Source organism: Gopherus flavomarginatus, chromosome 2, assembly GCF_025201925.1.
Source record: "Gopherus flavomarginatus isolate rGopFla2 chromosome 2, rGopFla2.mat.asm, whole genome shotgun sequence".
In the NCBI taxonomy this organism is placed as follows: domain Eukaryota; kingdom Metazoa; phylum Chordata; order Testudines; family Testudinidae; genus Gopherus; species Gopherus flavomarginatus.
This window is the reverse complement of record NC_066618.1, coordinates 251,394,623-251,418,207: the sequence shown is the minus strand read 5'-3', so window position 1 is coordinate 251,418,207 and position 23,585 is coordinate 251,394,623. Positions and strand designations below refer to the sequence as shown.

The 23,585-nt window shown below is 42.8% G+C and overlaps 1 protein-coding gene and 2 long non-coding RNA genes across 5 annotated transcripts in view; 2 read left to right on the top strand and 1 right to left on the bottom strand.

Annotated features, from left to right (window-relative positions):
* The first annotated feature begins 925 nt into the window (after window positions 1-925).
* Window positions 926-5,475, top strand: LOC127045418 (uncharacterized). The gene is made up of 2 exons (XR_007772680.1): window positions 926-988; window positions 3,576-5,475. It is a non-coding gene; the product is annotated as an uncharacterized LOC127045418 (long non-coding RNA).
* A 4,073-nt stretch (window positions 5,476-9,548) lies between these two features.
* Window positions 9,549-23,585, bottom strand: part of LOC127045304 (carbonic anhydrase 13-like) — a 45,555-nt gene continuing 31,518 nt past the window's right edge. For 2 of the 3 annotated variants that reach the window (XM_050941309.1, XM_050941307.1), the window contains 5 exons: window positions 23,397-23,515; window positions 19,416-19,511; window positions 18,603-18,665; window positions 17,317-17,472; window positions 9,549-12,898 (listed from right to left, as the gene is read on the bottom strand). In XM_050941309.1, the coding sequence (XP_050797266.1) occupies window positions 12,785-12,898; window positions 17,317-17,472; window positions 18,603-18,665; window positions 19,416-19,511; window positions 23,397-23,515 (548 nt within the window). In that variant the 3' untranslated portion in view covers window positions 9,549-12,784. The remainder of the gene's footprint in view (window positions 12,899-17,316; window positions 17,473-18,602; window positions 18,666-19,415; window positions 19,512-23,396; window positions 23,516-23,585) is intronic. The other variant, XM_050941308.1, reaches the window with a different exon arrangement.
* On the top strand, window positions 15,429-19,301 carry LOC127045423 (uncharacterized). Its single transcript, XR_007772687.1, has 2 exons — window positions 15,429-15,984; window positions 18,999-19,301. It is a non-coding gene; the product is annotated as an uncharacterized LOC127045423 (long non-coding RNA).

Below are 23,585 nucleotides of genomic sequence, written 5' to 3'. Positions count from 1 at the left end.
CTGGCTCCACTAAAGTCCATGGTAAAACTTCCACTGATTTCAGCTGGGTCTGAATTTTACCCTAAGAGTCTAATAGACATTCAGGTTTCAAACTTAACTCTTTACTATTCAGACACTATTCAGATAATGAGCCCTATCAGATCCACTGTTGAGAGGAAAAACTTTCATCAGTTCAGATTTGACTACTGGTTTAAAAGTGAGCTGCAGTTTATTAATCGTAATGAGAGTGTATTGCGCTGAAAAGATCCCAGGCTTAAATGCCTGTATTTCTCTATTTACCCAGGAAAAAAAAATAAAAGTATGACAAATAGAGTGAGGTGCTATGCTGTGTACAAATACATTTGCCTATCTTTCATAAGCATTCTGTTCACATTTCAGTTAATAGAGGTGAACAGTTTGCTTTCAAAAAAGGAGTTGTGTGAACCAGTGAAGATTTTGCCTTTCAGCAATTTACATCTGACAGTCCCACTTACACAGAACATCCTGTTTGGATCAAGAGTTGAAGACCTGAATATCTCCATCAGATTCTTTGGGCCAGATCCTAAGTCAATGTACATGGGTGTTCTGTTGACGTCAATGGAGCTACATGCATTTACAGCAGCTGAAGATGTGGTCCCTTGTGTCAGCTGCATGTGGGCATTGGAGGCACAATATGGCCCATCGCCTACTTTCCAAAAATTTCTACACTACATTAACCAGGAAATAATCCAGCTTTGCAACATGGCCATCTAATTACAGGGCGGGAGCACTCCTGATATCAGGACTGAGCAGTGCTCCAGGATGTACACCACACATATCTGATACCGTAAACAGTACTGAGAAAAGTCTCAATGTTCTCTACTGATTGCAACGGGTGTGTTGTATCATGCCTCTGCTAACCCGGATAAAATTTTAAACAAAATCTCCTCCTCCTTCTCAATTAGCTCCTGAAAGATCCTCATCTTGCCACTTATAACTGTGAAACCTGACTGAAGAGGTCTGCACAGATGTAAGTGTAACCCACACACCTTCTGGGTGTGGTGTTCTGTACCATTTAGTGGCACCAAGACCACTTAGAGAGAGAGAGTAAATGAGTTTGTTCTACAGCTTAGCTAAGAGTCAGTGGGCTTTTAGCTCATGCAGTAGAGGCTCATGCGCTAAACTCCAAATATCCCAGGTTCAGTCCTGCCAGACGATGACCAGAGTCTGCCAGTCTTACACAAGCAAGGTGTTGGGACATGAACTTACATGTTAAATGTGGAGAACCTGGCTCACTTGGGTCTAAGAAAACAACACACTTTGAGCACAATAAACAAGTTTTACATCATTTGAAATTCATGGATTTCCATTGAGTTATTTCTGACTTACACTGATGTAACTGAGAGGAGAATGAGGTCCTTTGTATGCTTTCAAAGGGCCTGATTCTGCCACCCTTCCTTATTTTGAACATTACCTTATTCCATGAGAAGTCCCACTGTAGCCAATGGAGCTACACTTTTGTAAGAGGAGAACCAGATCCAGAATCTGAAAACATTTCTTTCACTTACTTGTCAATACTGGAGTTCAGGATTTTGTCTCCTTTTGTGCTCTGATTTTGTTGTTTGAGGTTTTGCAACTGTTGCAGAGGAGACATGAAACCCTGAGATCAGGATTGCAGTTAATACTGTCAAACCTGCAACTGCAAGTCAAGAACACACACAAATGTTATTGTTAAGTTTACTAATTATATTCCAGTGTTTCATGGTGTTGGATATACACTGCTTTCTGCTGGCTGAGATGATAACAACTTGTGACTCCTGATGAAGTAGGATTATACTGCTTTTATCATGAGGCAGAGACAGATGGTAGGTTTATTTAAATGTAAACTCCATCCTCAATTTTGCTAATTCTCTCCACAAACACATGCATCACCCTGGCTGCATTACTTACTCTCTTCCACCTTCAGCTGCAATGATATCCAAGCTCAGGCAAAACGAGTAGCATAAGCACGTGGAAGGTGGAGAAGACGTGTGCACGCTGAATCTAGGGTCTTGCAGATGTGTGCCCCAGCTGAATGACTTTGTAGGGCCCCCCCAGATGTGTCTGAATCATTTATCTAGGGTTTGTCAGGAAATATATTGGAATGTCAATCAAATTCTGTGAATGAGAGATTGGAGGTTCATTTACACAAAAGTGTGTGCAATTGTTTGCCTAACTTTGTGTGTTTGTGTGTGTGTGTGCGCATTTATTGCAACTGCAAATTAGGAATTTGCACTTGCAAAAGGCTAGTCAGGGGTCTAAATGGGCAATTGTGTGGGGAAACAGTTGATACTAATTATACTAATTGCTCATGCAAAGTAAGTGAGCAGTTGCATGTGCATTCTGCACAAAGAATCACCCAGAATGCAGCCCATCAATCCTGCACATACACCTCTACCCCGATATAACACGGGTTTGCATACAATTTGGTAAAGCTCTGACACGCTGCTCTGAGCAGAGTGTTAAGGGTGCCAGGCCAGGGCAGGCCGAGGGTTTCCATAAGGGGCAGAAGCTGCGAGAGAGCACTTTTGGGGACCCCGCAGTCCCAGAGTGGCCTGGGGGATTAGCAGGGGGCCGGGTGCAGCCCGCTCTGCTTCCCTCGCCCCAGCTGTGTCTCTCGGGGGAGGGGACTTGGGGGAAGAGATCCCCCCACCCCACTCACCAGCAGTAGTGGAAGCGGAACAGCCTGGCCCCAGCCCGCTCCACTCTGCCAGCTCCCAGCCGTGGTGCTCCACTTCCCCCCGCAGGTGAGTGCAGGACCTTTCCCCAGCCGCCCCCCAGCACCATGGCTGGGGCCGGAGCAAGGAAAGCAGAGCAGGCTGGGGCTGCGTCGCTCTGCTTCCCGCCGCAAGTGAGTGCGGGGAGAAGGGGCATCCTTTCCCCAACCTCCCTGCACTCACCGGCGGCGGCAAACGGAGCGCTGCAGCTGGGAGCTGACGGAGTGCAGCGGACTGGGGCCGGCCTGCTCTGCTTCGCTGCCGGTGAGTGCCTGTCAGGGGGCGGGGAAGGGGGATAGGGGGGTTGGGTAGGGAGCGGGGTCCTGGTTGATTAGGGAGAGGGGGGTCTCTGGAGGGGGCGGTGAGGGAACAAGGAACGGGGGGGAGGGAAAGCAAGTTTGCTCTAACGCAATCTCACCTAAAAAGCGGTGAGATTTTTTGTCTCCCGAGGACCGGGTTATATCAGGTGTAGGTGTAGATTCTTCTAACAATCGGAGATCTCCTTCATTCCTCTTTTTAAAAGGTCTTGCAGTTCACTTTTAAGCAAGGAAATAAGCCATAAGCACTGGTATATCCTTAGATCATTTTACACTCTTTTCCCTCCATGGGCTTAAACTTCAATGTACCTATATTTTCCCAGCTACTAAGTTAAGAGTCTGACACACACTGACCACTGCTTGTTTGCAGTGACACCTACTGGTAGAAACAGGCTGCAAAGACTAAGAGCTTCCGGTTATATTCACCGCATTCCCTATTGTTTTTCTTCCTTCTCCATGGCAACTCCTGTCAAGCATTTGTGCCCAGTTGAAGTCTCTCATTCACTGAGTTAATATAAAGCTATTTATTACGGGTTTTTTTCAGATTCATTACCCTCCTTATCATGGAAAAGCATGATGATCCCTGCCACTACAAGAATATGCATGAAGTGATCACAAAATCTTGTTCTATTGGTAATAATAATTTTGAATACCTGAAAGTATGCTAGGCACTTCCTACAAACAAGCAGACATGGTCCCTCCCCTGCAGAATTTACAATCTCCATTGTCATAACCTTGAGTTTCCTACAAGACAGGCTCGGATACCTGCAGCCACCACCAAGCTTCTCACTTGGAAATTTTACCTCAGGGCCCTTTTCCCCTCTGTTCCCTCTTACAAGGACCCTGCCCTTAGGAGCAGAGCTCCCTGTTGGGTATGGTCAGTGTTTTTCAAAGGCCGCTGCAGAAATCACCCTTCACAACAGCTCCACTGCAGATTGAATTAACAAACTTGTAATTTGTTATTTTCCATTAAAATCTATGAATTAATTCCAGTACTGATCTGAAAGTGCCCACTGTCCTTTTCAAGCCCCCCAAAGTCTTATTTCATATCCCAGTTCAGGCTTCTTTTCCATAAACCACAGAGTCCAGTGTTCTCTTAATCTGGTCTCCATACCGCCCTCTCAGCAGCCCAGACCATCATCATCCCTGAGGAACCGGTCTCAGGAGTCTGAGACACCTTTCTTGGCAACTTCCATAAGGCCAGACCAAACCACCTACTGCTGGCAATTCTCCACATTCTTCCCACCACTGGCCTTTGAACCAAAATTCCATATCAACCCAATGGGCCTCACAGAGAGTCTATAGGTTTCAAGCAGCTATCTGACCTCTACTCATATATTTTATCTCCCCCATAGCTCACACCTAAAATAATATAAACACAACATATACCCCAGCATTCTCCACACTGCCTGGCTAATAAATCTTATGAATTCTAACACAATCATCATTATAGTACCCAGGAACCAAAACCTACCCTAGAATTGAGGCCCATGCCATTAGAGGTCAGGCAATAGGATACAATTTCAATTCAGTTTTATAGTACTTTATTGGCCTGACAAACTACACAAATGTTGTCAGTGTATGAATACCAAAAAAAAATTCAATTATTTGCCTTGCCATGCTAATGAGAATATTGTGTATTATTTTTACTATTTACTATTCAAAGAGTAACAATAATTATTAAGTATCAATTACACAACATGCAACCATTGCCTACTAATCAAATCAAAATAACTGGACAACGAGAAATGAGCCTTTTGGTCAAAGTACAGAAATTTAAAACAGTATCATTTTGATAAATAAGGTGTTTTATGACTGGCTTAACCACAAAACAAATTTGTTCCACAATCCAACCAATCCCAGTAAAGTGAGTAATTCTGACTGTAGTGTATTAATGCAGGTCAGAAAAAACAAACATGTTCTTGAATTATCTGTTTCTTCTATTGTTATTTTAATCAACAGGTAACGTGGAAAGGAAGTCACAGGTATATAATGCTATCAGAAAATAAATATATCTCCCTTTGAAAACAAATGCCTCTGCTTCACCAATCAGAGTTAGCAGTAAGTTGGCTGCCTCCTCTTTGCATTGGCTTTGATCCAACAGTGAGAGAGGATGACTTTGATCCCCTGTCCTAGTGCACCTACATCATTCCAGCCTAAAGATTTATTTATTCATCTATCCATTCAGTCTAACTGCAATAGAGTAGTATTCAAACAAGGACTCAATATCCGACAGCAGGCATCCATGCAGACTACCCTAGCCTTTGGTTCTGTTCTTACTAAGGCCCCATGTATTCTGTGGCAAGCTGGACCTAAATTATGCAGGAAGATCCTGGGTTTCTGCAGGGCACTGATGCAATATACTGGAAATTCTGCAGTAGCTTTATTTAAATATTTTTAATGGAGAGTTTTGATTAATTAAATGATACTGAATAATCAACTTACTTCAATAACCTTGATATTACTTTGACATTTAACTATCCAATTGAGGAGGCAGTTTAGTGTCGTGGGATGCAACAGTATATTTGTTGGCTATTTCTGCTAAAATGATCAGCAGTGAAATAGTTAATTGTCATTTACAATATCATCGTTGGGTTTCAGAGTCAACTGAGAGGAACAAGGCAGTTCCCATCTCCCAGAGCTATTATCTCAATCTGTCTGCAGAGTCGAGAACACAGCACTCCATTGGTTTACATGTGTTTCCTGTTTTTAAGGTTTTCTTCACAGTCATGAGGCCTAGAAGAATTTTTTTAAATGAACGCTTACATACCAAGGCAAGGGATCCAGAGCAGATTACGTGGTCATGGAATCATAGAATGCATAGACACTTCTCTGTGCTAGGTGCTGTACAAACACAGAACAAAAAGATGGTCTCTGCCCCCAAACAGTTTACAATTGAAGTATAAGGAAACAGACAACAGATGGATACAGACAGACAGAGAATTACACGGAAACAGTGAGATGATATTGGCTAACCTGATAGGCAATTGTATCACTGCACCAGTAGCCCAACCGTTGTCAAGGTTTTTTATAGGGATCAGAGCATAGGTGAGTTTTGAGGAGCATTTTGCAGGGGGATAATGAATTAGTTTCATGGATGTTTGTGGTGAGCTACTCCCACACGTGAGGGCAGCATGAGAGAAATCACAAAGGTGCTTGTTTTAAAATTAACAAGTAGACAACAGAGGCTGGCATTGAGCCAATTGGAGCAAATGAGAGATGATAGGCAGGGTGGGAGTCGGGGCCATGAAAGGGTAGTTTGTTTGTTTGAGCTGGAGAAGGGGAAGACAATGGAAGCATACAAAGGCAGAGGCGACATGGCCAAAGTGATGGCTAAGAACATGATCTCTGCAGCAGAATTGTGAATGGATATGAATGGGACAAGACTGCATTTGTCAAGGCCAGAGAGAAGGATTTTACCACAATAGACACACAAGATGATCAGAGCTTGGGCAAGTGTTTTAGCTGAGTGGATGGATAGAGAAGGCTGTATCTTGGAGATGTTATGCAGAAAGAATAGACAAGATTTAGATCTAGTCTGGAGATGACGATCTAGAGAGACGTCCAAGTTGAAGATGATACTCAGGGTGTTGGCCTGATTTACAGGCAGGATGGTGGTGTTGTCTACAGTGATAGAGAAAGGAGATGTGGAGGAGCTTGGGGGATGGACTGGGGCTGCAGCGGTTTTTGGGTGACAGACCCCATGGTATAGGAACAGTCCAACACCCAGACCCTGGTGGGGACAGCTCCCAGCGTGTGGGGCCTCAGTTAATGGAAAGCACAGAACCTCTGCCCTGCATGAAGCCACCTGGGTTGGGACCGCTGATCCCCCTCACACAGGGGGCAGTGGGTTCCTTTCCACCAGACAGAATGGGAGTCTCCTCACCTTGGCCCCTGAACCCCCAGCCTGGCTCTGCCTCACACCTTGCCTACCCCCCACTGCCAGTTCCCAGCATGGCTTCCTGTATTCCACAACCCCAGTCCATCCCAGACTGCACACTCTGCCCAGCCACTCGCACCCTAATCCCTCCTAGCCTGTACCACTTGCCCAGCCACCCACACTCCACACCTCCAGCTCCGCCTGTATCCTCCCACCAGCCCCCACACATACACTGCACCCCCAGAGTGCATCCCTCACCCGCTGCCCAGCCCACATCCCCGCATTCCACATCTCTAGTCTTCACTCCCCAACTGGCCCTCTGTTACCCCTGCACCTTTCTGGATGCATTCTTCACTGTCGGACTTGCAGCATTTGCAGTGGTAGCACCTTCAGATCCTGGACATAGTGGAGTTGAAGTGGCAGCCAGGGCTGACATGGAGCTGGGTGGGTTGCTGCAGGGGCCAAAGCCCCTGCAGCAGTTGCAGTGCCAGTAGAAGTAGCTCTGAGTTGCTCAGCGATGAGTCATGGCCATGGCAGTGAACTTACCTGTGCTGGAGGTGGGGAGTAGTAGCGTTTCCCCAGCAGCCCAGGTGAGGGCTGCTTCTTGCTCCTTGGAGCACTGGCTGGTGGCTGCTCTCTCCCTAAGGCAGTACTGCCAGCATCATCCCTTGCCACTGCCACTGCGGGCAACTGCCTAGTCTGCCTATAGCTAGAGCAGCCTATGCTCATCCTTCTGCCCCTTTACCAAAGTATGGTTCTATTTTAGAACTTCATCCTGCACTTTTCGTAGATTCATAGTTTCCAAGGCCAGAAGGGACCATTTTGATCATCTAGCCTGTCCTCTACAGCACAGGCCACAGAACTTCTCCAAAATAATTCACAGAGCAGATCTATTAGAAAAACATCTACTCTTTCATACATTGTTCCATTGGTTAATGCCTGCTTTCTCTGTGGGTAAAAGCTGCAGGATCTGACCCAGACAAAGTGATCTGCTTGACTGGGTCATTTAGGCAGAGCCTCTTAAAGGGCTGTGGGAAGATGCTTTACCCCTGGAGGAGCACCGAGAAACATTCTGCTGGAGTGAGCATGCTCCTGGGCTGCCATCTAATAGGGTGCAGCTTTCTTCCCCCCTGTTCCTGCACAGCTGGGCAGCTCTACTGGCTGCTGCATTGGGGGTGGAACCATGGCCATGCCTCCTTCCCACCCTCAGTGGGGCACCATGCACGCACGAGAAGAGAAGGAAGCAGAACCTGCATTGCCATGAGCTCGGGGACTTGAATTCTGCATGGTCCATACAAAGGGAGAGAGACATTGTGACTCTACCTTCTCCCTCCCCTCCACACATCCACAGAAAAGCAACGGTCCTACAAAAATATGAGATGTAAAGGCCAGATTCTGCCTGGCATTGTTGCAGCTGCAGAGCCTGAGGAAGGGAAGGTTCTAGGGGTCTTCACTATTTTGTGCAGTCCACAAAGGTACCAAACCAAACTGCAGACCCTACACTCCCCAGAGCAAAGGAACTGCTCCCCCACCTTCCTCCCCTGCAGGAGCACAGTACCTCAAAGGGGCTGGGAGGCAGTGGAACTCCCCTGCCCCCACAACAGCAGGCAGCAGAGATGACTGGATGCAAGACAGGTAACAGGACACAACCCACAAAAGGGTGCAGTAGTGGCACAGTTGAGCTCCAAGTGCTATTTTACCATTCTGTTAAATAAAAAAAGTGGGCTAGATTCTGGCCCTGACTATGCACCACCAGTGTGGTAAAGAAAGGTTAAAGGGGCTTTAAAGCCCATTTAATCAGCTTCTGGGGATTCCCTCAGTGTAATGAAATTCCCAACTGCTGAAGCATTGGCACAGCTAACTCCACACCAACACTCTCACAGGCCCCAACATGGAGGCATGTTAGGGGAAGGACTGGTGGAAAAGGAAGGTAGCTGGACTGCATTCTTGATCCAGCATCTCCAGCTGCTGAAACAGCTCCTTGGAGGTTGGGGCCACCAGGCCCAAGTAACAACAGTCTTGAGGCTGCTCTAAATTGTGTCGGCATTGGAAATGGCCTTTGACAGCCCTGAGAATCATAAAGCTCCCCTGCCTCACTCAGCTCCTGGAGCCAAGGGTCTGTTTAATTCTGAAAATAAAAGTCTTGTGGCAACCAGCCACCCAGCTACATGTTGTTCCTAACAGCTCCAGTTCTCAGCAAATGCTCTTCATCTTTTGGGTGACTGCACATTTTATACTTCTCGGTATCAAGTCCCAAACACAGAAGGAGGCCAATACAATCAATATAGCTAACAAAGCCACTGCTAAGAGGCAGAGGAGGTCCATGTTTTAGAATTGCCTGCTCAGTTGCAGTATGTCTCAGAAACTAATAGGGCACCACAATATTTTAGACACATTGTACTAAAATAAAGAGTGCCAACTATTGGATGACCTAATACTGCCCAAGACACTTCACTTAGATCCAGTTAACAATATCTACTCTAGACTTATTTTCAATTACTTTGTCTTCAGATTGATCACAAACTAGAGTTGAGAACCAAATGCTGAAACTGAACCACAAGCTTGGCTGTAGACATCTAGGCAAATCTGTAGGCTGTCGACAAACTCCAGTTTATTCAGTGGGAAGTACAAGACACATTGACAATATCTGTTTTTATTTGATAAAATCCTTACAAATATCAAACCACTCTATCCGCTCCACTATTTATTTTCAATGCAGGAAAAACAGCTAAAACTTATTTTATTTCTAATATGAACACACACAGTAGTAGCCTCATTATTCCTGTCCTCAGGCAAATCAGTTCTTTAGCGCCCTTTATATAATGTGTAAACTTCATTCATCATGTTCTGCAGCTACTCACATGACAGGAAAACATACTAGATGCAACATCAGATCAAAAAAGAAAGTGAAAAAAACACTTATATATATGCCAGCAATTATACTCTACACATATTCTTGTCATTTGAGACCATACTCAAGACTTTTTATATCTACCTGGGTCCTCCTGCCTATCCTGGTTAGCGGGGACTGAAAAAAAAGTGCCTGCAGGGTTTACATTTGGCCATTCTTGTCCACAGCTCCTGCTGCTGCATTGGCTCTATTGCTTCTCCCATAGCCAGTTTTCTTTTTCTCACTGCTCAAAATACTGTATTGCAGTGAGAGGACCTGCAGTAACAGAAGCAACTTAAGCTCCCTTTTAGAGGAGGCATTCTACTGGAGTGGAGGAGAGAACAATAAGACTTACTTATCTATCTATCTATCTATCTAAACAACCTATTTATTTGTAGAGGAATACAAGGGACTTGGGAATCTCTGCAAGATTGGCCTTGCTCAATTTTCCCCTCCTGGAGGATGGGTGACAGTACCAATGGAGGAGGCAAGAGGTGCAGCCTACAAAACCTACAGTCCTAGGCATCTTGGAGAAAGAAATAGTTGCATGGAAGGGTGGCTTTTCCCTCCATGTGGCTGCTCTGACACTTCTTCCCAATCCTGCAGGAGTTGTGTGGCCACTGCCTGATTCTCCCTTGGCTTCACAGTTACAGCCCTGAAGAGAGTCAGGGGGAGTTACCACGACTTCACGCGGCATTAAATCCTGATTGGATTTTTGAGCAGAAATCCACAGGTTCAACAGGGAAGGTGCTGTAGAGAGTGGCTGGTCCTTTGGTCCACTCCCATCAACATCCAGCTCTGTTCTCAAAACAAGGCATGGCACCAACTCCGCAGAAGACCAGTGGAGAAGTGCTGAAGGAAAAGGATTGATAGGAAAGAGCTACTGAGATTTCAGTTCCCTTTGCTTACAAAAGCAGAAGGGACAGTTTAGGCCATAATTTTCCTATTTTGAGGGCTACAGCTAGTTCACTAAAAACAAAAGAAGAAAATTGCCTTAATAAAAATTACATTCCAACAAGGAAAAGCATCTGAGAGAAACACAAGCTCAAAGGCGATTCACAGGTAAAGCCTAAGCTTCCAATCCATGGGCATCGTGGGACATCACCCTAATATGCCCTGTTAACTGGGAATTGTGAATGTGTCAGATCTTTAACTTTATCTAAATGTAGGGGGAAACAATGAGGAGTCTGGTGGCATCTTAAAGACTAACAGATTTATTTGGGCATAAGCTTTTGGGGGTAAAAACCCCACTTCTTGTATCTGAAGAAGTGGGGATTTTGCCCATGAAAGCTTATGCCCAAATAAATCTGTTAGTCTTTAATGTGTCACCGGACTCCTTGTTGTTTTTGTGGATACAGACTAACATGGCTACCCCTCTGATAAACATAGCGGGGGTTTGTCATGTGAATTAAATGCAACTCTGTCGGGCTCAGCTATGTCTGACAGAGAACCCTCAGCATGGGGCAGTGCTCCAGCAGGTACATGGAAGCATTACACATCAGAGAAGCACAATATCTTCAGTATGGGGTGTTCTTTTCTGGCAATGGTGTACAGCATGCTCTGTGTCCCTGGCCAGGAGAGCTGGCTGGTAGGAAGCAGGATGGGACAAGAGGAGGCAGCGCCATCTTCTGAAGTGGTTAGTGCACGTTCAAGTGTTAGGAACGCATGTTAAGCAATATGGGATCATGTCAAATACATTCTACAGACATGTTCCATACCATGCTCACCTGCTGGGTGAGAGATGCAAGGGAGGGAGGCTTCATGCGTCCTTCTCCCTTGCATGCCCCTATAGGGGCCAGGAACTGTCTGGCTTACATGAGGTAGAATTTGGGCATACAGAATCCATCTGATATGATTGCATATTGCTTACTAGCATCGTATTGCTAATATACCAGCACTCCTATGATGCAGTCAAAACAATTGTAATACATTCATAGGCACTGACTCCGTGATTACTCCAGGGCTGGAACATCCATGGAAAAAAAATAGCAGGTGCACTGCACCCACTGGCAGCCAGCTCCCTCCCTTCCCCTCAGTACCTACCATCTGCTGGTGCCCCACTGATCAACTTCTCCCCCTTCCTCCCAGCACCTCCCACCTGCTGCAGTCAGCTGTTCCGCAGCATGCAAGAGGCCCTGGGGAGAAGCAGGGATGGGGGCACACTCGAGGGAAGTGGCAGAACTGAGCGGGAAGTGGTGGGGCGGAGGTGGAGTAGGGGTTGGAAGAGGCGGGACAGAGTTTGGGGGAAGGGGTGAGATGCGGGCAGTGCCTGGGATGTGGGTGGGAAGAGCAGAGCAGGGGTTTGGGTGAAAAGGTCATGTGGGAGCGGGGCCTGGGGCAGAGTGGGGGGTTGAGCACCCCTAGGGCCCGGAGGAAGTCAATGCCTGTGAATACATTTGTATACTTTATGGGTTAAATGTCATTAGGGGATACTATATTTTTTGGTAAATCTATCATGGCGTCCCAGCTTAAACAGGATCACTTTGCTTATGATCAGTAATGAAATCCTACCAGCTTTGAAATACTAAGTTCTCCTTGAAAATTAAAGGAAGAGGCCAGTCTAGTCCCTAAAGAAAGATTTATGGTGTTAAAAAAATGGGTTTAGCCCTTCAGGGGGCTATGTATCCTCAACTGCAACTGACATGAAAGGGAGTGGAGAGTATCCAATATCTTGCAGGAGTTGCTCAGCACTCAGTATGTATGATTGCATTCACATGCACAGACTGAAACAAAATTGTTCAGTAAGCTCTGCTGCAAACACTAACACCACAATGCACGCGTACCAACAGGGGCAAAACCCATTCAAATCAGTTAAAAATCGGCCCAAATGCTACAAGTCAGGACATATTTGTCTTACTGAAATGACTGCATTGTAACTGAATAATAAAATAATACCTATTCATTAGGCACAAAGCATATCATTATTAAAAACTAATTCAGCCTCCTAAGTGGTCTCAGCAGTGGCTGATTCTTGCTTTACTCCTTAATTCCTTCTGACTTCCCGTCCCTTTAAAGGCTGTGGTGGCCGGTAGTTTCTCAGCATGCAGCAGGCTGCCTCTCCCTCAGCAGTACACAGAAGGCTGCGGAATTTGGCTATCTGCAGATGAAAAGAGGTTTAGAGTTCAGCAGAGAATTGTCAAGCTAAGGCTAAATGAAGAATTCTAAGTAAAAAACGTGAACGTACTTGTCAACTTTATTTTGCCAAGAAGTATGGGGATTGCATTGTCTAGAGCACATGTGGAATGGCCATTTCAGCCCTTATTCCTGTTAGCTATTGTTTTTCATTTACATTTTGTGAGTGTTGTTTCAGGCATTGTCTGGGTATAGTATGGTATTCACACTTGATCTTTCCTAACCTGAAGCCTAAAAAGAATTCTCTTAAGATTTCTGCACCCTATTTTCAGTCCAAAGGCCAGCATCGTTCCCACTAATTTTTTTTTCCCCGCATACAGATTGTCTGGGCGACAACATGAGCAGGCAAACAAAATCTGATTGTATGTCCTCATGATTCAGAAATATCACCATCAGTGAAAAATGATGGATGCTGTGCTACAAAACACTTCTCTAGTTACCATTTTTTACATCATCCACCTGGCACACAATACAAAGCAAATAATAATTACTAGAGATGAGCCCAAACCAAAATATCTGATCCAAACTTTCTCTCTCACACACACTTACAATTAGGAAATGTTTAAATCTCTATCCAAACTTCACAATTTGGATTTATCTCAGCAATACGGCAAACTGGAACACCCAGTGCAAATAATTATGAACTGTGAGGGCATTTAGATCTGGATTTGATTCCAGATCTGAACCTTGCTAATCTGACCTATTGTGAGTCGTTATTAGTTTTAAACACTAGCTTGCTTCAGACTGATTTCCTTTATTTAGTTACCATTAGCAGGGCAGCACAAAAGTCATGATTCTGATAGTGGATATATGGTATGTTATGGCAGGCTCACTGTCTGGGAGGAGGGGGGACAAACTTCCTTCAGAAAATGAGCATCCCAAATAAAGTGGTTATTAAGGTAGTTATCTGGGAGAGGCAGCAGAGGGTAGAAAATCACTGATGACCAGATTCTGTTACTTCCTCACATTGAGTAGAAACTTACTCCTAGTACTCCCATTGATTTCAGTAAGTCACTCTTTTGCTTTGGGCTGTGCCTCAGAAGTACAATTTAGCCCTAAGAGAGTAGAGAATCAAGCCCACAGTCAGTGCCCATAAGGCTTCAGGACTAGCCAGGAGAGTCCCATTCTCAGGGTATTTCTACACTTCAGAGACTATACCAGCATAGCCATGTTTTCAAAGCTACGTTGGCATAATCTGTTAACGTAGACGCATCCTACACCAAAGGAAGAGATTTTTCCATTGCTGCAGGAACTCCACCTCCTCGAATGATGGGAGCAATGATGGGAGCAAGGTTGATGAAAATATTCTTCTGTCAACACAGATATGTCTACACTGGGCAGGGGGGTAGGACGGTATAGCTAAGGTTTTACTTCCAAACCCATGAACGTCATAGCTATGTCCACCTAACTTTTTAAGTGTGGACCAGGCCTTATTGTCGCCTCTTAGGCTCCTGAGCAACACGCTCCCAAGTAGGAAAGAGAGAAAGAGACACACTAGACTGCTTCTCTATACTTACAGTCTGGATTCTAAGCATAAAGATCCAGCTGCAGGTGTGCCCTCACCACAGAGCTCCCTAGAATTAGACAGCCTGTCTGTGAGCCTAGAAATATGGCTAGAACAGCAGCACTGGGAGGGGATACATAGAGTGAGGGTCACTCTACTCACACCTTTAGGCCACAGACTGGGCACAGACCATACTCTGGGGGGGTGAGGGAAGCTCCAGGTACAGGGGAGAACCAGAGGGTTACATTGGGGATACTCAAAATGGGGTTGGGGCAGATGGGGAACTTGGGAGGGGGAAGGAAGGGAAGGTGGAGGAACTCAAGGGGGAAGCTAGCTCAGGAGGTGGGGGTGGGGATGGAGATGGAAAGCTAGGGAAAAACTTGAACCGAAGCAGACGGAAATGATGGATTGACAGTGGCAAGGGAGGGAAAAGTATGTAAATAGGGTGATGATGCTTATGTACTACTTATGCAAAACAGTATAAGTTGCGTAATACATTCAGATTTCCAAACTCACAGCCTTACCATGTATGTCAGTGTTTCAGTCGACAGAATAAAAACAAAAACTACTGACTCATACTTCTTTAATCAAGGTTTAATCAGCAGGACACTTCACTGACAAAACCCAAAGTTAAGAATATGCACCACTATGTTAATTAAAGTGTTTAAGTAACTAATAACGTGGCATGCTCAATTAAGAAAACGTATCTGAGAATAAATTAATTTTCATTAAGCAATTAACAAAAAATGTAAAAAAACAAAATAACTCTCCCTTTGAAGTTACTATTAAAAAAATTAAGGCATTTTTTCCATACTGATGTTTCTTGTAACTCACTGGAAACTGGAAACTGACATTTATTTCTTTATTTTTAAAACATTTCCTTAGTGGAAAAGAATAAAATCAATAGAGGAAGAAATTGTATTTTAAGCTTCTAAGAAAAAAATATAAAAATGAAGAGTTAACAATCAAATTGCAAAGTAGTACCAGTCAAGGCATGAACTGTGACTTCTTTTATGTTTGTACAGCACATGTCACGTTGTGGGCACTACTAGAAACAAATAATAGGTAATAAACAATTTTTTGTATTTAATTATAGAACATATAAAATATCACACACTAAACAGGATAGATCGAATTTGAAATAATACATATTTAGAAATGAAGTAATGTGTTGCATCAGATATTGATATTTCATTCCCTAAAAATGGTATACATGTTCCCTGTTCCATGCAACATTTCACTTTTAAAGTATTTTAACTAGAGATTATGCCAAATCAAAACTTTGGATTTGGGAAGTTCAGGTCTGGATCTGAACTTTGGACAGCAGTAATAATCATGATACTGAATACATATATAGCACCTTTTCATCTTAAAGAGCTTTACCAAGCCCAGTAAGCATTATGCCTATTTTACAGATGGGGAAGGTGAGCACTGAGTGGGTCAGTGTTGTTCAAGGTCATCTGTTCCCAGAGCTCAATGTCTCTTGATTCTCTCACAGATATCCTATCCACTGAAACACCTGGTTTGCATTTTGATCAAAGATTAGGGTCAGTTCTTATTTCTTCTGAACTAGTTCTTTCATTCTTAGTAAAATGCTACTCGAAGAAAAAACGCTAAACATAAACAGAAGTCTACCCTTCACGTGACCTTTAAACTTCCCAGCTCTTCTTTTGAGTACTTGAACTCTCTTAAGAGATAATGATTCTAGGTTGAGATCCTAGCCCACTGAAGTCAATGGGAGTTTTGCTTCTGATTTCAGCGGACCCAGGATTTCACCTTTAGCATCCACCAGCAAAGAGATACCGATCAAACCACACCATTTAAAACTTAGCAGCTAGTGGGCCATGCCACATTCTACCCATCTTAATCACACTGAGTAGCATCGCTCAGTGGGACAATCTTACTCCCCTTAATTATAGTCCTGCTAAGGGATTAGTCTGAGCTACAGGATGGCTCAGCGAGGCTATTCATTGGTAAGGTTGGAAGGGTGGCATTATTTGGCCCAGAACAATTAATTTTACTGAGTGAGTTATCTATAACATGGAACAGGTAAATACCGAGGTGAGATAAAAGCCACAAGTTTTTTATATGCCAACTGGAGTAATGATACCCACTAACAGCAGCACAGGTTATCAATTTCTAATAGTAGAAATTGGAAAATTATATTCCCTTTAGCATCTCCACTGCCTCAGAGTATTAACTTCAGTAACCATTGGATGTCACTGTTGATCCACAAATATACAGCCAGAAGGTCAATTTTATAGCTGTAAGTAACATGAGAAATATAAAGGGCAGTTCCAAGTGGTGTGCTCATCCCTCTCCTACATTCACTTAGCCTGATTGTTAAGAACTAGTTATTAGTAGTAACTACAGTATTGAGATTGACCAAATTTCATACTCTTGGTATCTAGTAGGAAACGCTCTGTATTTATTTGGCTATTTGCTGAATTGGAATTCGATAATTAATGAGTTAAATACAAAGAAATAAATGAATAGCGGCATTTTGGAGATGGTAAAATCTATGGAATGAAACTCAAGTGGTCCAGAACCCTCAAATGATATTAACTATCAGTTTCTTTCTTGCATTTTTCCCAATTTGTAGCTCCCAAACCATTTTTTTTTCATTTCAAAACATTTTAATAATAATACTTGATCATTCTGATGGCCAACGGAAGTCAACAAAAATTCATGTTAATTTCAAATTTCTCTAGAAAAACTCAAGACAAAAATGTAAAGGACAAAATTTGGTAGGGTAAGAAATGTCATAATTAATTAAATATCTAAAGGTATAAATAAAATAGTCTTGGGAGTATCATTTTAAACCATAATTCAGTTTTAAAAACATTATATTTGAAGGGTTGGGGGGGATCAAAGTGTACCTGCTCAGAGGAAACAGTTATAGGCTCTCTGAGAATTATCCAGATGACACTTTCAAGAAGAGGTGGAACAGTAAGAGAGCCAAGATAAGTCCAGTAGTCCAGAGAGTGAGGAAGCAAACAGGAAGGGTCAAAGTTTGTGAATAGTGCTTGTTTACCCTGGAAAAAGAAGCATGCACATTCTAACCCAGAACCACCACATTTAGCAACCACTTATTTTGCAGTCTAGTTAATTTCTTTTTAGTGTCAGAACATTTTGTTTATTTAAAAGCGTCAAGCAGGATCTCCCTCCACTAATCATGCCAAAGGAGAATTATGGAGAGAAAAACTGTTGGAGATTGTTCCATTGGTGGGAGCAAGGTTTGCATGGCTCTGGAGGATCACAGAGGTACATCTACACAGCTCACGGCAGTGAGCCTCCCAACCCGGGTCCACAGACTTGGGCTTGAGCTACCATGTTAAAAATAGCTGTGTAGATGTTGCAGCTTAGGCTCTGAAACCTAGGGAGGGGAGTGGGCCAAAGCCACCCATGTGAAGGTCCTGTGCCTCTACAGCAGATCTGCCCCTAGTGTTCCTTCTGGTGACAGAAGGGTTCCACTGAAGCCATATTACCAGGCACTCCTGTTGACTACGAACAGCCTAGTGATGGGGGCTCTGATGTAAAAATAATACAACATCTGGATGTATTCTCTTTTGCTTGGAATGGCTGGAGAGCTGGTGGGATGGCAATCTGTGTCTTCTCCACCTGGCACCAGCCCACTCACACCTCCCTGGCCCACCCATCCATGCCCTCCCTCCCCATATGGACTTTTGGACCAAGAGAGAGGCCTCTGCAGGGTTTGGCGTCACAGAGATAACTGCCCCCCTCACATATGAAGGGCCAATTAATGCATGCAAGGCCACTCCATGTGCTAATCGAAGGGGACATGATCCTTTTCTCCCCCCATAAAACAAGTGAAAAAATGTCTCAACTCTCCATATTTTTGCGGGGGGTGGGGGGGGAGAAGAGGGAACGCCACAAAAATAAAATGTGCAATTATCCAATGTCAGTGATCTTGATGATAATGTTATTTGTCAAGGATTAAATATTACAGCTTATTAATGATCTTCTCCCCTCCCTCTGCATTGGTTTGTGCCTGACTTTATCCAGCAAAAGTGCCCCTAAACTGCCCCAAATCAGAGCTAATCCTTGTTTACCGGCTGTAAATGCCTAAGGAATGTGAATGTGAAGCATGGAAGAAAAAGAACAGCAGCAGAAGTACTGGAGAATTTTAGGAGAATTACTTTACCTTGGCTCTAATGGCATCCAAACGGTCAGTAATTTTCTTCAGCTGAGAGTTACATTCACCAATCTGTAAAGGCAAAGAGTCAAAGATCACACTCTCGAGGGAAGAATATGCATTCACTTCTCACCTATTAATGTTTAATTTTAAAGTTTTTCACATAGGCCTGATCCTTCACCCAATGAAGTTAATGGTAAAACTCTGATAAACATCAATGGATGTAGTGTCAGGCCATTATTAATTAAAACAATCTGGAACTCTATATGGCTCCTTGCACAAAGTCAGTAAGCTGTGGGAAGCGGTGATTTTTTTTATCCTAGAATGAGAGGTTATCAAGTGTATGAGGCACAATCTTGTTCAGAGATTTTAAGGAAATCCTCTAATATTTGTTTTCCTCTCTAGACAGAAAAGAAGCAATTCACCATTGGAACAAACAGCTACGGGAAGTGGTGAATTCTCCATCTCTTGATATCTTCAAATCAAAACTAGTGCTTTCTGGAAGATTTGCTTTAGAAAAAACACACATTATTGGGTCTACAGAAGTGCCTGGGTGAATTTAATGGCCTGCGATATACAGGAGGTCAGACTAGATGATCCAAAGGTCCCTTCTAGTCTTAAATGTTATGAATTTTGGAGTCTTCCAGGTGGTGCAGCAATCTACTATTACAAACACATTAAAAATTAGGCATGTGGTTTTTGCCTTCATATTTTTGCTGCTGTGGAATTGTGGGTAAAAGGATATTTGCTACAGAATAACAGTTTTGTTGTTTAAGCTTATAACACAGATTTATTAAAAGGGATAAAGCAATCGTTGCTTACCTTTAGAAATACTGCCATGACAGCCAATCCATCCCGCTGCCGAGCAGCCTCAACAAAAGTGGAATATTTGTCTGAGTTCCAGTGAACCACATGAAGCTGAAAGGCAAAAGCACAAATAGTGTCAATTCCCACTTAACTGGTGCAATTACAATTAACATGCAATTTTACTAGTGTTGAGGTTTCTACTTCACCTGTTTATATTCAGATGCATTCAATTTTCCAGCTGCAAATATTTATGTTTATTGAAATCTGGAAATATATAATCATACAAAGGGCAACAACAAACACTGATGTGGCTGGGATTTGAACAGATATGAGAATGGCACAATTAACAGCATTTTTACATTCCAGGTACAGCAGTTACTATTAAAAGTCAAAATTTAGCAACAGTTACCACCACCACAGTATCTGAAATACTGTGGATACTCACTGTTCTAAATATTGGGAAACACTGAAATTTCATAGGCCAAAATTTTCAAACATTGAAGGCTAAAGTTAGGCTCTTAAATCCACATTTAGTAGAGCTGGTAAAAATAAGTGGTGGAATAAAATTATGCAAACGTCATCAGCATTTCCCCCTCCCCGTCCCATTTCCTCAGTCAAAATTTCAGCAACACACTGATCAACTATACAGCTGATCATGAAATGAGGAGGGGGATGGGAAATGAAATTTTCACAAAAACAATCTCCCTCCTCCCCTCTTTTTTCTCAAATTTAATTTTTTACGAAAATTTTTCAAAGAAAAACTTGAAGTTTGGAGAAAAAAAAAATTAGCAGCTTTTGTATTTAGGATCTAAATGAAAGTGGCCTGATCTTCAGACGTGCTGAGCACCTGCTTTTCCAATTGATTTCTGACTGGGAATGTTTTGTGGTAGATTTGTAACGAGCAACGCTTCGTTTGTTTGATGTGTAATTGCTTGGATGCTCCATGCAGACTGGTCCAAAGTTTGGAAGATCCACTCTGGCCAGTCCTAGGATTGCCAAGATTTGGCCAGGCAAACAACAAAGTGATCTTTGCCCCAGTGCCCTCCAACCCCTTCTACCAAGCCATGCTCCCTAAAGTCATGTTTGTATTCCCCTGTCAGGAGTCCTCAAGTCTCTACGGAAGGAGCCAAGTCACAGAGTCAGATGTCTTTCCTCCCTTGTGCAGAGTACTGCTGTTCTCTGCACTACCATGCCGTTGAGTGTACACAAAGTAATTCTTATATAGCACTTATTTTTGAAGTACTGTACAAACATTATCTAATTAATCTCATAAGATTTACTAACTCACTCAGAGTCTATAAACTCAGAGTAGTTGAAGATCAAATTTTTCAAAAGAGGCTTTTAATTTTGGGTCCATCTTTAGGTTTTCAGAACCGCTGAGAATCTGTTGCTCCCAGTGACTTCATTTGAAGCCATGCTTGTTGAGCTCCGGGCGAACACACAAAAACTGGGGACACCAGAAATAAAGGCCTCCTTAGAAAACATGGTCTTAATGGCTTGCCTGAAGGAACTGCATGGGAGGCTGTGTGGTCTTGTGGATAAAACAGGGGTCTCAGAGATCTTGGTTCTAGATCCTGCCTCAGACACGGACTTAGCCTTAAGGTTCCCCTATCTGTAAAATGGGTATAATAATTGGTGTTGTGAGGCATAATTAATGTTTGTTAAGCTCTTAGGCCCCAAACCAGGCAAAGTACATAAGCATAAGTTTACCTTTAAGCATGTGAAAAATCCAATTGAAGTCAATGGAAATAGCTTCACGCTTACAGTTAAACACATGCTTCAGTGTGTCACTGGATTGTGGCTTTATGACTTGTCTACATGGGGAAATAGCCCAGAATAGCTAGCACAGAATAGCTCCTGTGTGGACAATCTTATTCCACACAAAGTGTGTCTGAGTGTGGAGTAGCTTAATACATTTTGGAAGTGAAGCTAAATTGCACCCAGGTGCTCTCAGTGCAGAGTAAGAGTGCCCAGTTGGGGAGTTAGTACAGAATAGCTATTAATCTTTAAATTCATACCCTAGCTTATTTAACAATAGCTTCCCTGCATAGACAAGCCCTTAGATATTCTTGTAGGAAAGCTATCACAGAAGTCCAAAGTAGTAGTATTAAGACCAGAAATAGAATATAGGAATTCATACCTCACTTCTCAGTCCAATAGACCATTCTGTGTGCACATGTATGCATGTTAGTATTCTGGAGCTTACAATGTCACCATCGGACCATTCACGATTTTAGATTCACAAAAGCTAGATTGAATAACTTTTAAAATGTTATATTTTGTATACACAAAGAGGAAACAGATACTTTCAGTCGGAATGACTTTTATTGTGAATTAAAAACAACAAACAAGAAAGGACAAAAAGTAAAATCCTCACAGCTAAGTAAACCACACTACTCCCTATAATTTTGCAAAAAAACAAACAAACAAAACAAACAAGAACTGTGAAACATTTTGGGGTAGAGCCCCATTCTGAATGGCTTGTGACTTCTCTTTTAAGGGATGTATCCCATCTTACCACTGCTCCTGCACTGCAGCTTGTTGAAGAGAACTTGGGCTGGCCAATGCGATGTCACAACGCAACAGGACTGGGGAGCCCTCCTATTTCCTGATGTCCTCTGACATGAGGCAAGCCACGTAGTCTTCTTTGCTTGTGAACGCTTTCTTCTAGCATGTGCCAATTTGGCAGAGGTGCTTTCTTGATTTGTTAGAGCATTTTCTTCAGGAAGTTCAACACTGAAACAGCATTCTCATCTCCTGAGGTATTTCTTCTGCATGACCAGTGCTCAGCAGCCTCGATCTTAATTCTGGTTTCCTTATCCCAAAACCAAAACGATGTCTAAAGTGCTTCTTGCAGAAAGTTACCAAAATAACAAGTAGTGGGTAGCTTTTTAGACTGGCTAGAAATTCAGAGATATTTTCTCCTTCCATTTGGTTTTTGAGATGGAACTTATTTTTTTTTTCAGCTAGAAATTTGGTTTTGGTACATAATGTTTTTAAGCACCTCTATTAATTCTTTATACTCCATCTCACCTGGTTCCTGTGGAAAACATAAGCCTTTAAACACTGCAAATGTCACTTTCCCCACCAGTGGTAGAAAAATTGATTGTTTTTTCTTACCACTGTCCTCTATAGCATTTCCAATAAAATACTGATCAGGACTTTGTACATATATTTCAAATTGTTCCTCTTTTGCATTATAGTGGAAATCTTCCATAAAAATTGATTTTTACTTTTCTATTTTCCTTTTTTACCCAGGAAAATTCTCACTTTCTCTGAGCTATTTGTTGTTTGAGATCCCATTTTCCTAACTAAAAATACTTGTTTTATTTTTCCCATACGCAAAGAGGAAACAGATACTTTCAGTCTGAATTACTTTTATTGTATAATAATCAAAAGCAAGGAACAAGCAAGAGCAAAAGTAAAGACTCCACGAGAGAGCACACTGTGCGTTTCTCCTCTGTGACATTCTGCACTAAATGGAACACTCATAATGGCTGCCTGTCTCTGTAGGCAGCATAGGCCTTAGACATTTAAAGGTGCAGTACACAGAAAACAAAGGCATAACTGTCACATTGCTACATACACCACAAAAATAACCACTCTACTCTTCTGCAAATAGTAAAATGCACATATCCTCAGTAAGGATGATCAAAAAACCAAAATCTGCAGTTTCTATGTCAGGTTTATTTTGAGATATAATGATCCCAAAGGAAAAGTTAAAAAATAAAAACAAAAAAGATTAAAACAAATTCTCAAACAATAAAATCCTCTAAATTTTCCACTTATAATATCTTATGTACTTCTTGTCTTACCCTTTGCCAAGGTCTCTAAATATATTCTCCTTTGGCATAGGATCACACATGAAAAATTTCAGGCATACTGCTTATGTTTTGAAAAGATAGGAAACCAAAATCTGTCTTACAATGGAATGCTAGTCACAGCTTTAACTACAGAGAGACTGTGGCCTTTATAAAATTCAATACAATGCCTTACCTCGGCTGCATACTTCTTTCCATCCACTGCATGCTCAGAACCAATGTCATCGCTGGCCCCCCAATGAAAGTGAATTTGGCGCAGCCTATAGCTTCCACTGAGTGGTCCCCCTCTCAGCACTATAAACCAGATAATAAGAGATTTTTAGCCAAGGGGACATGCATTATAATAAAAGTTTCTGACCTACGC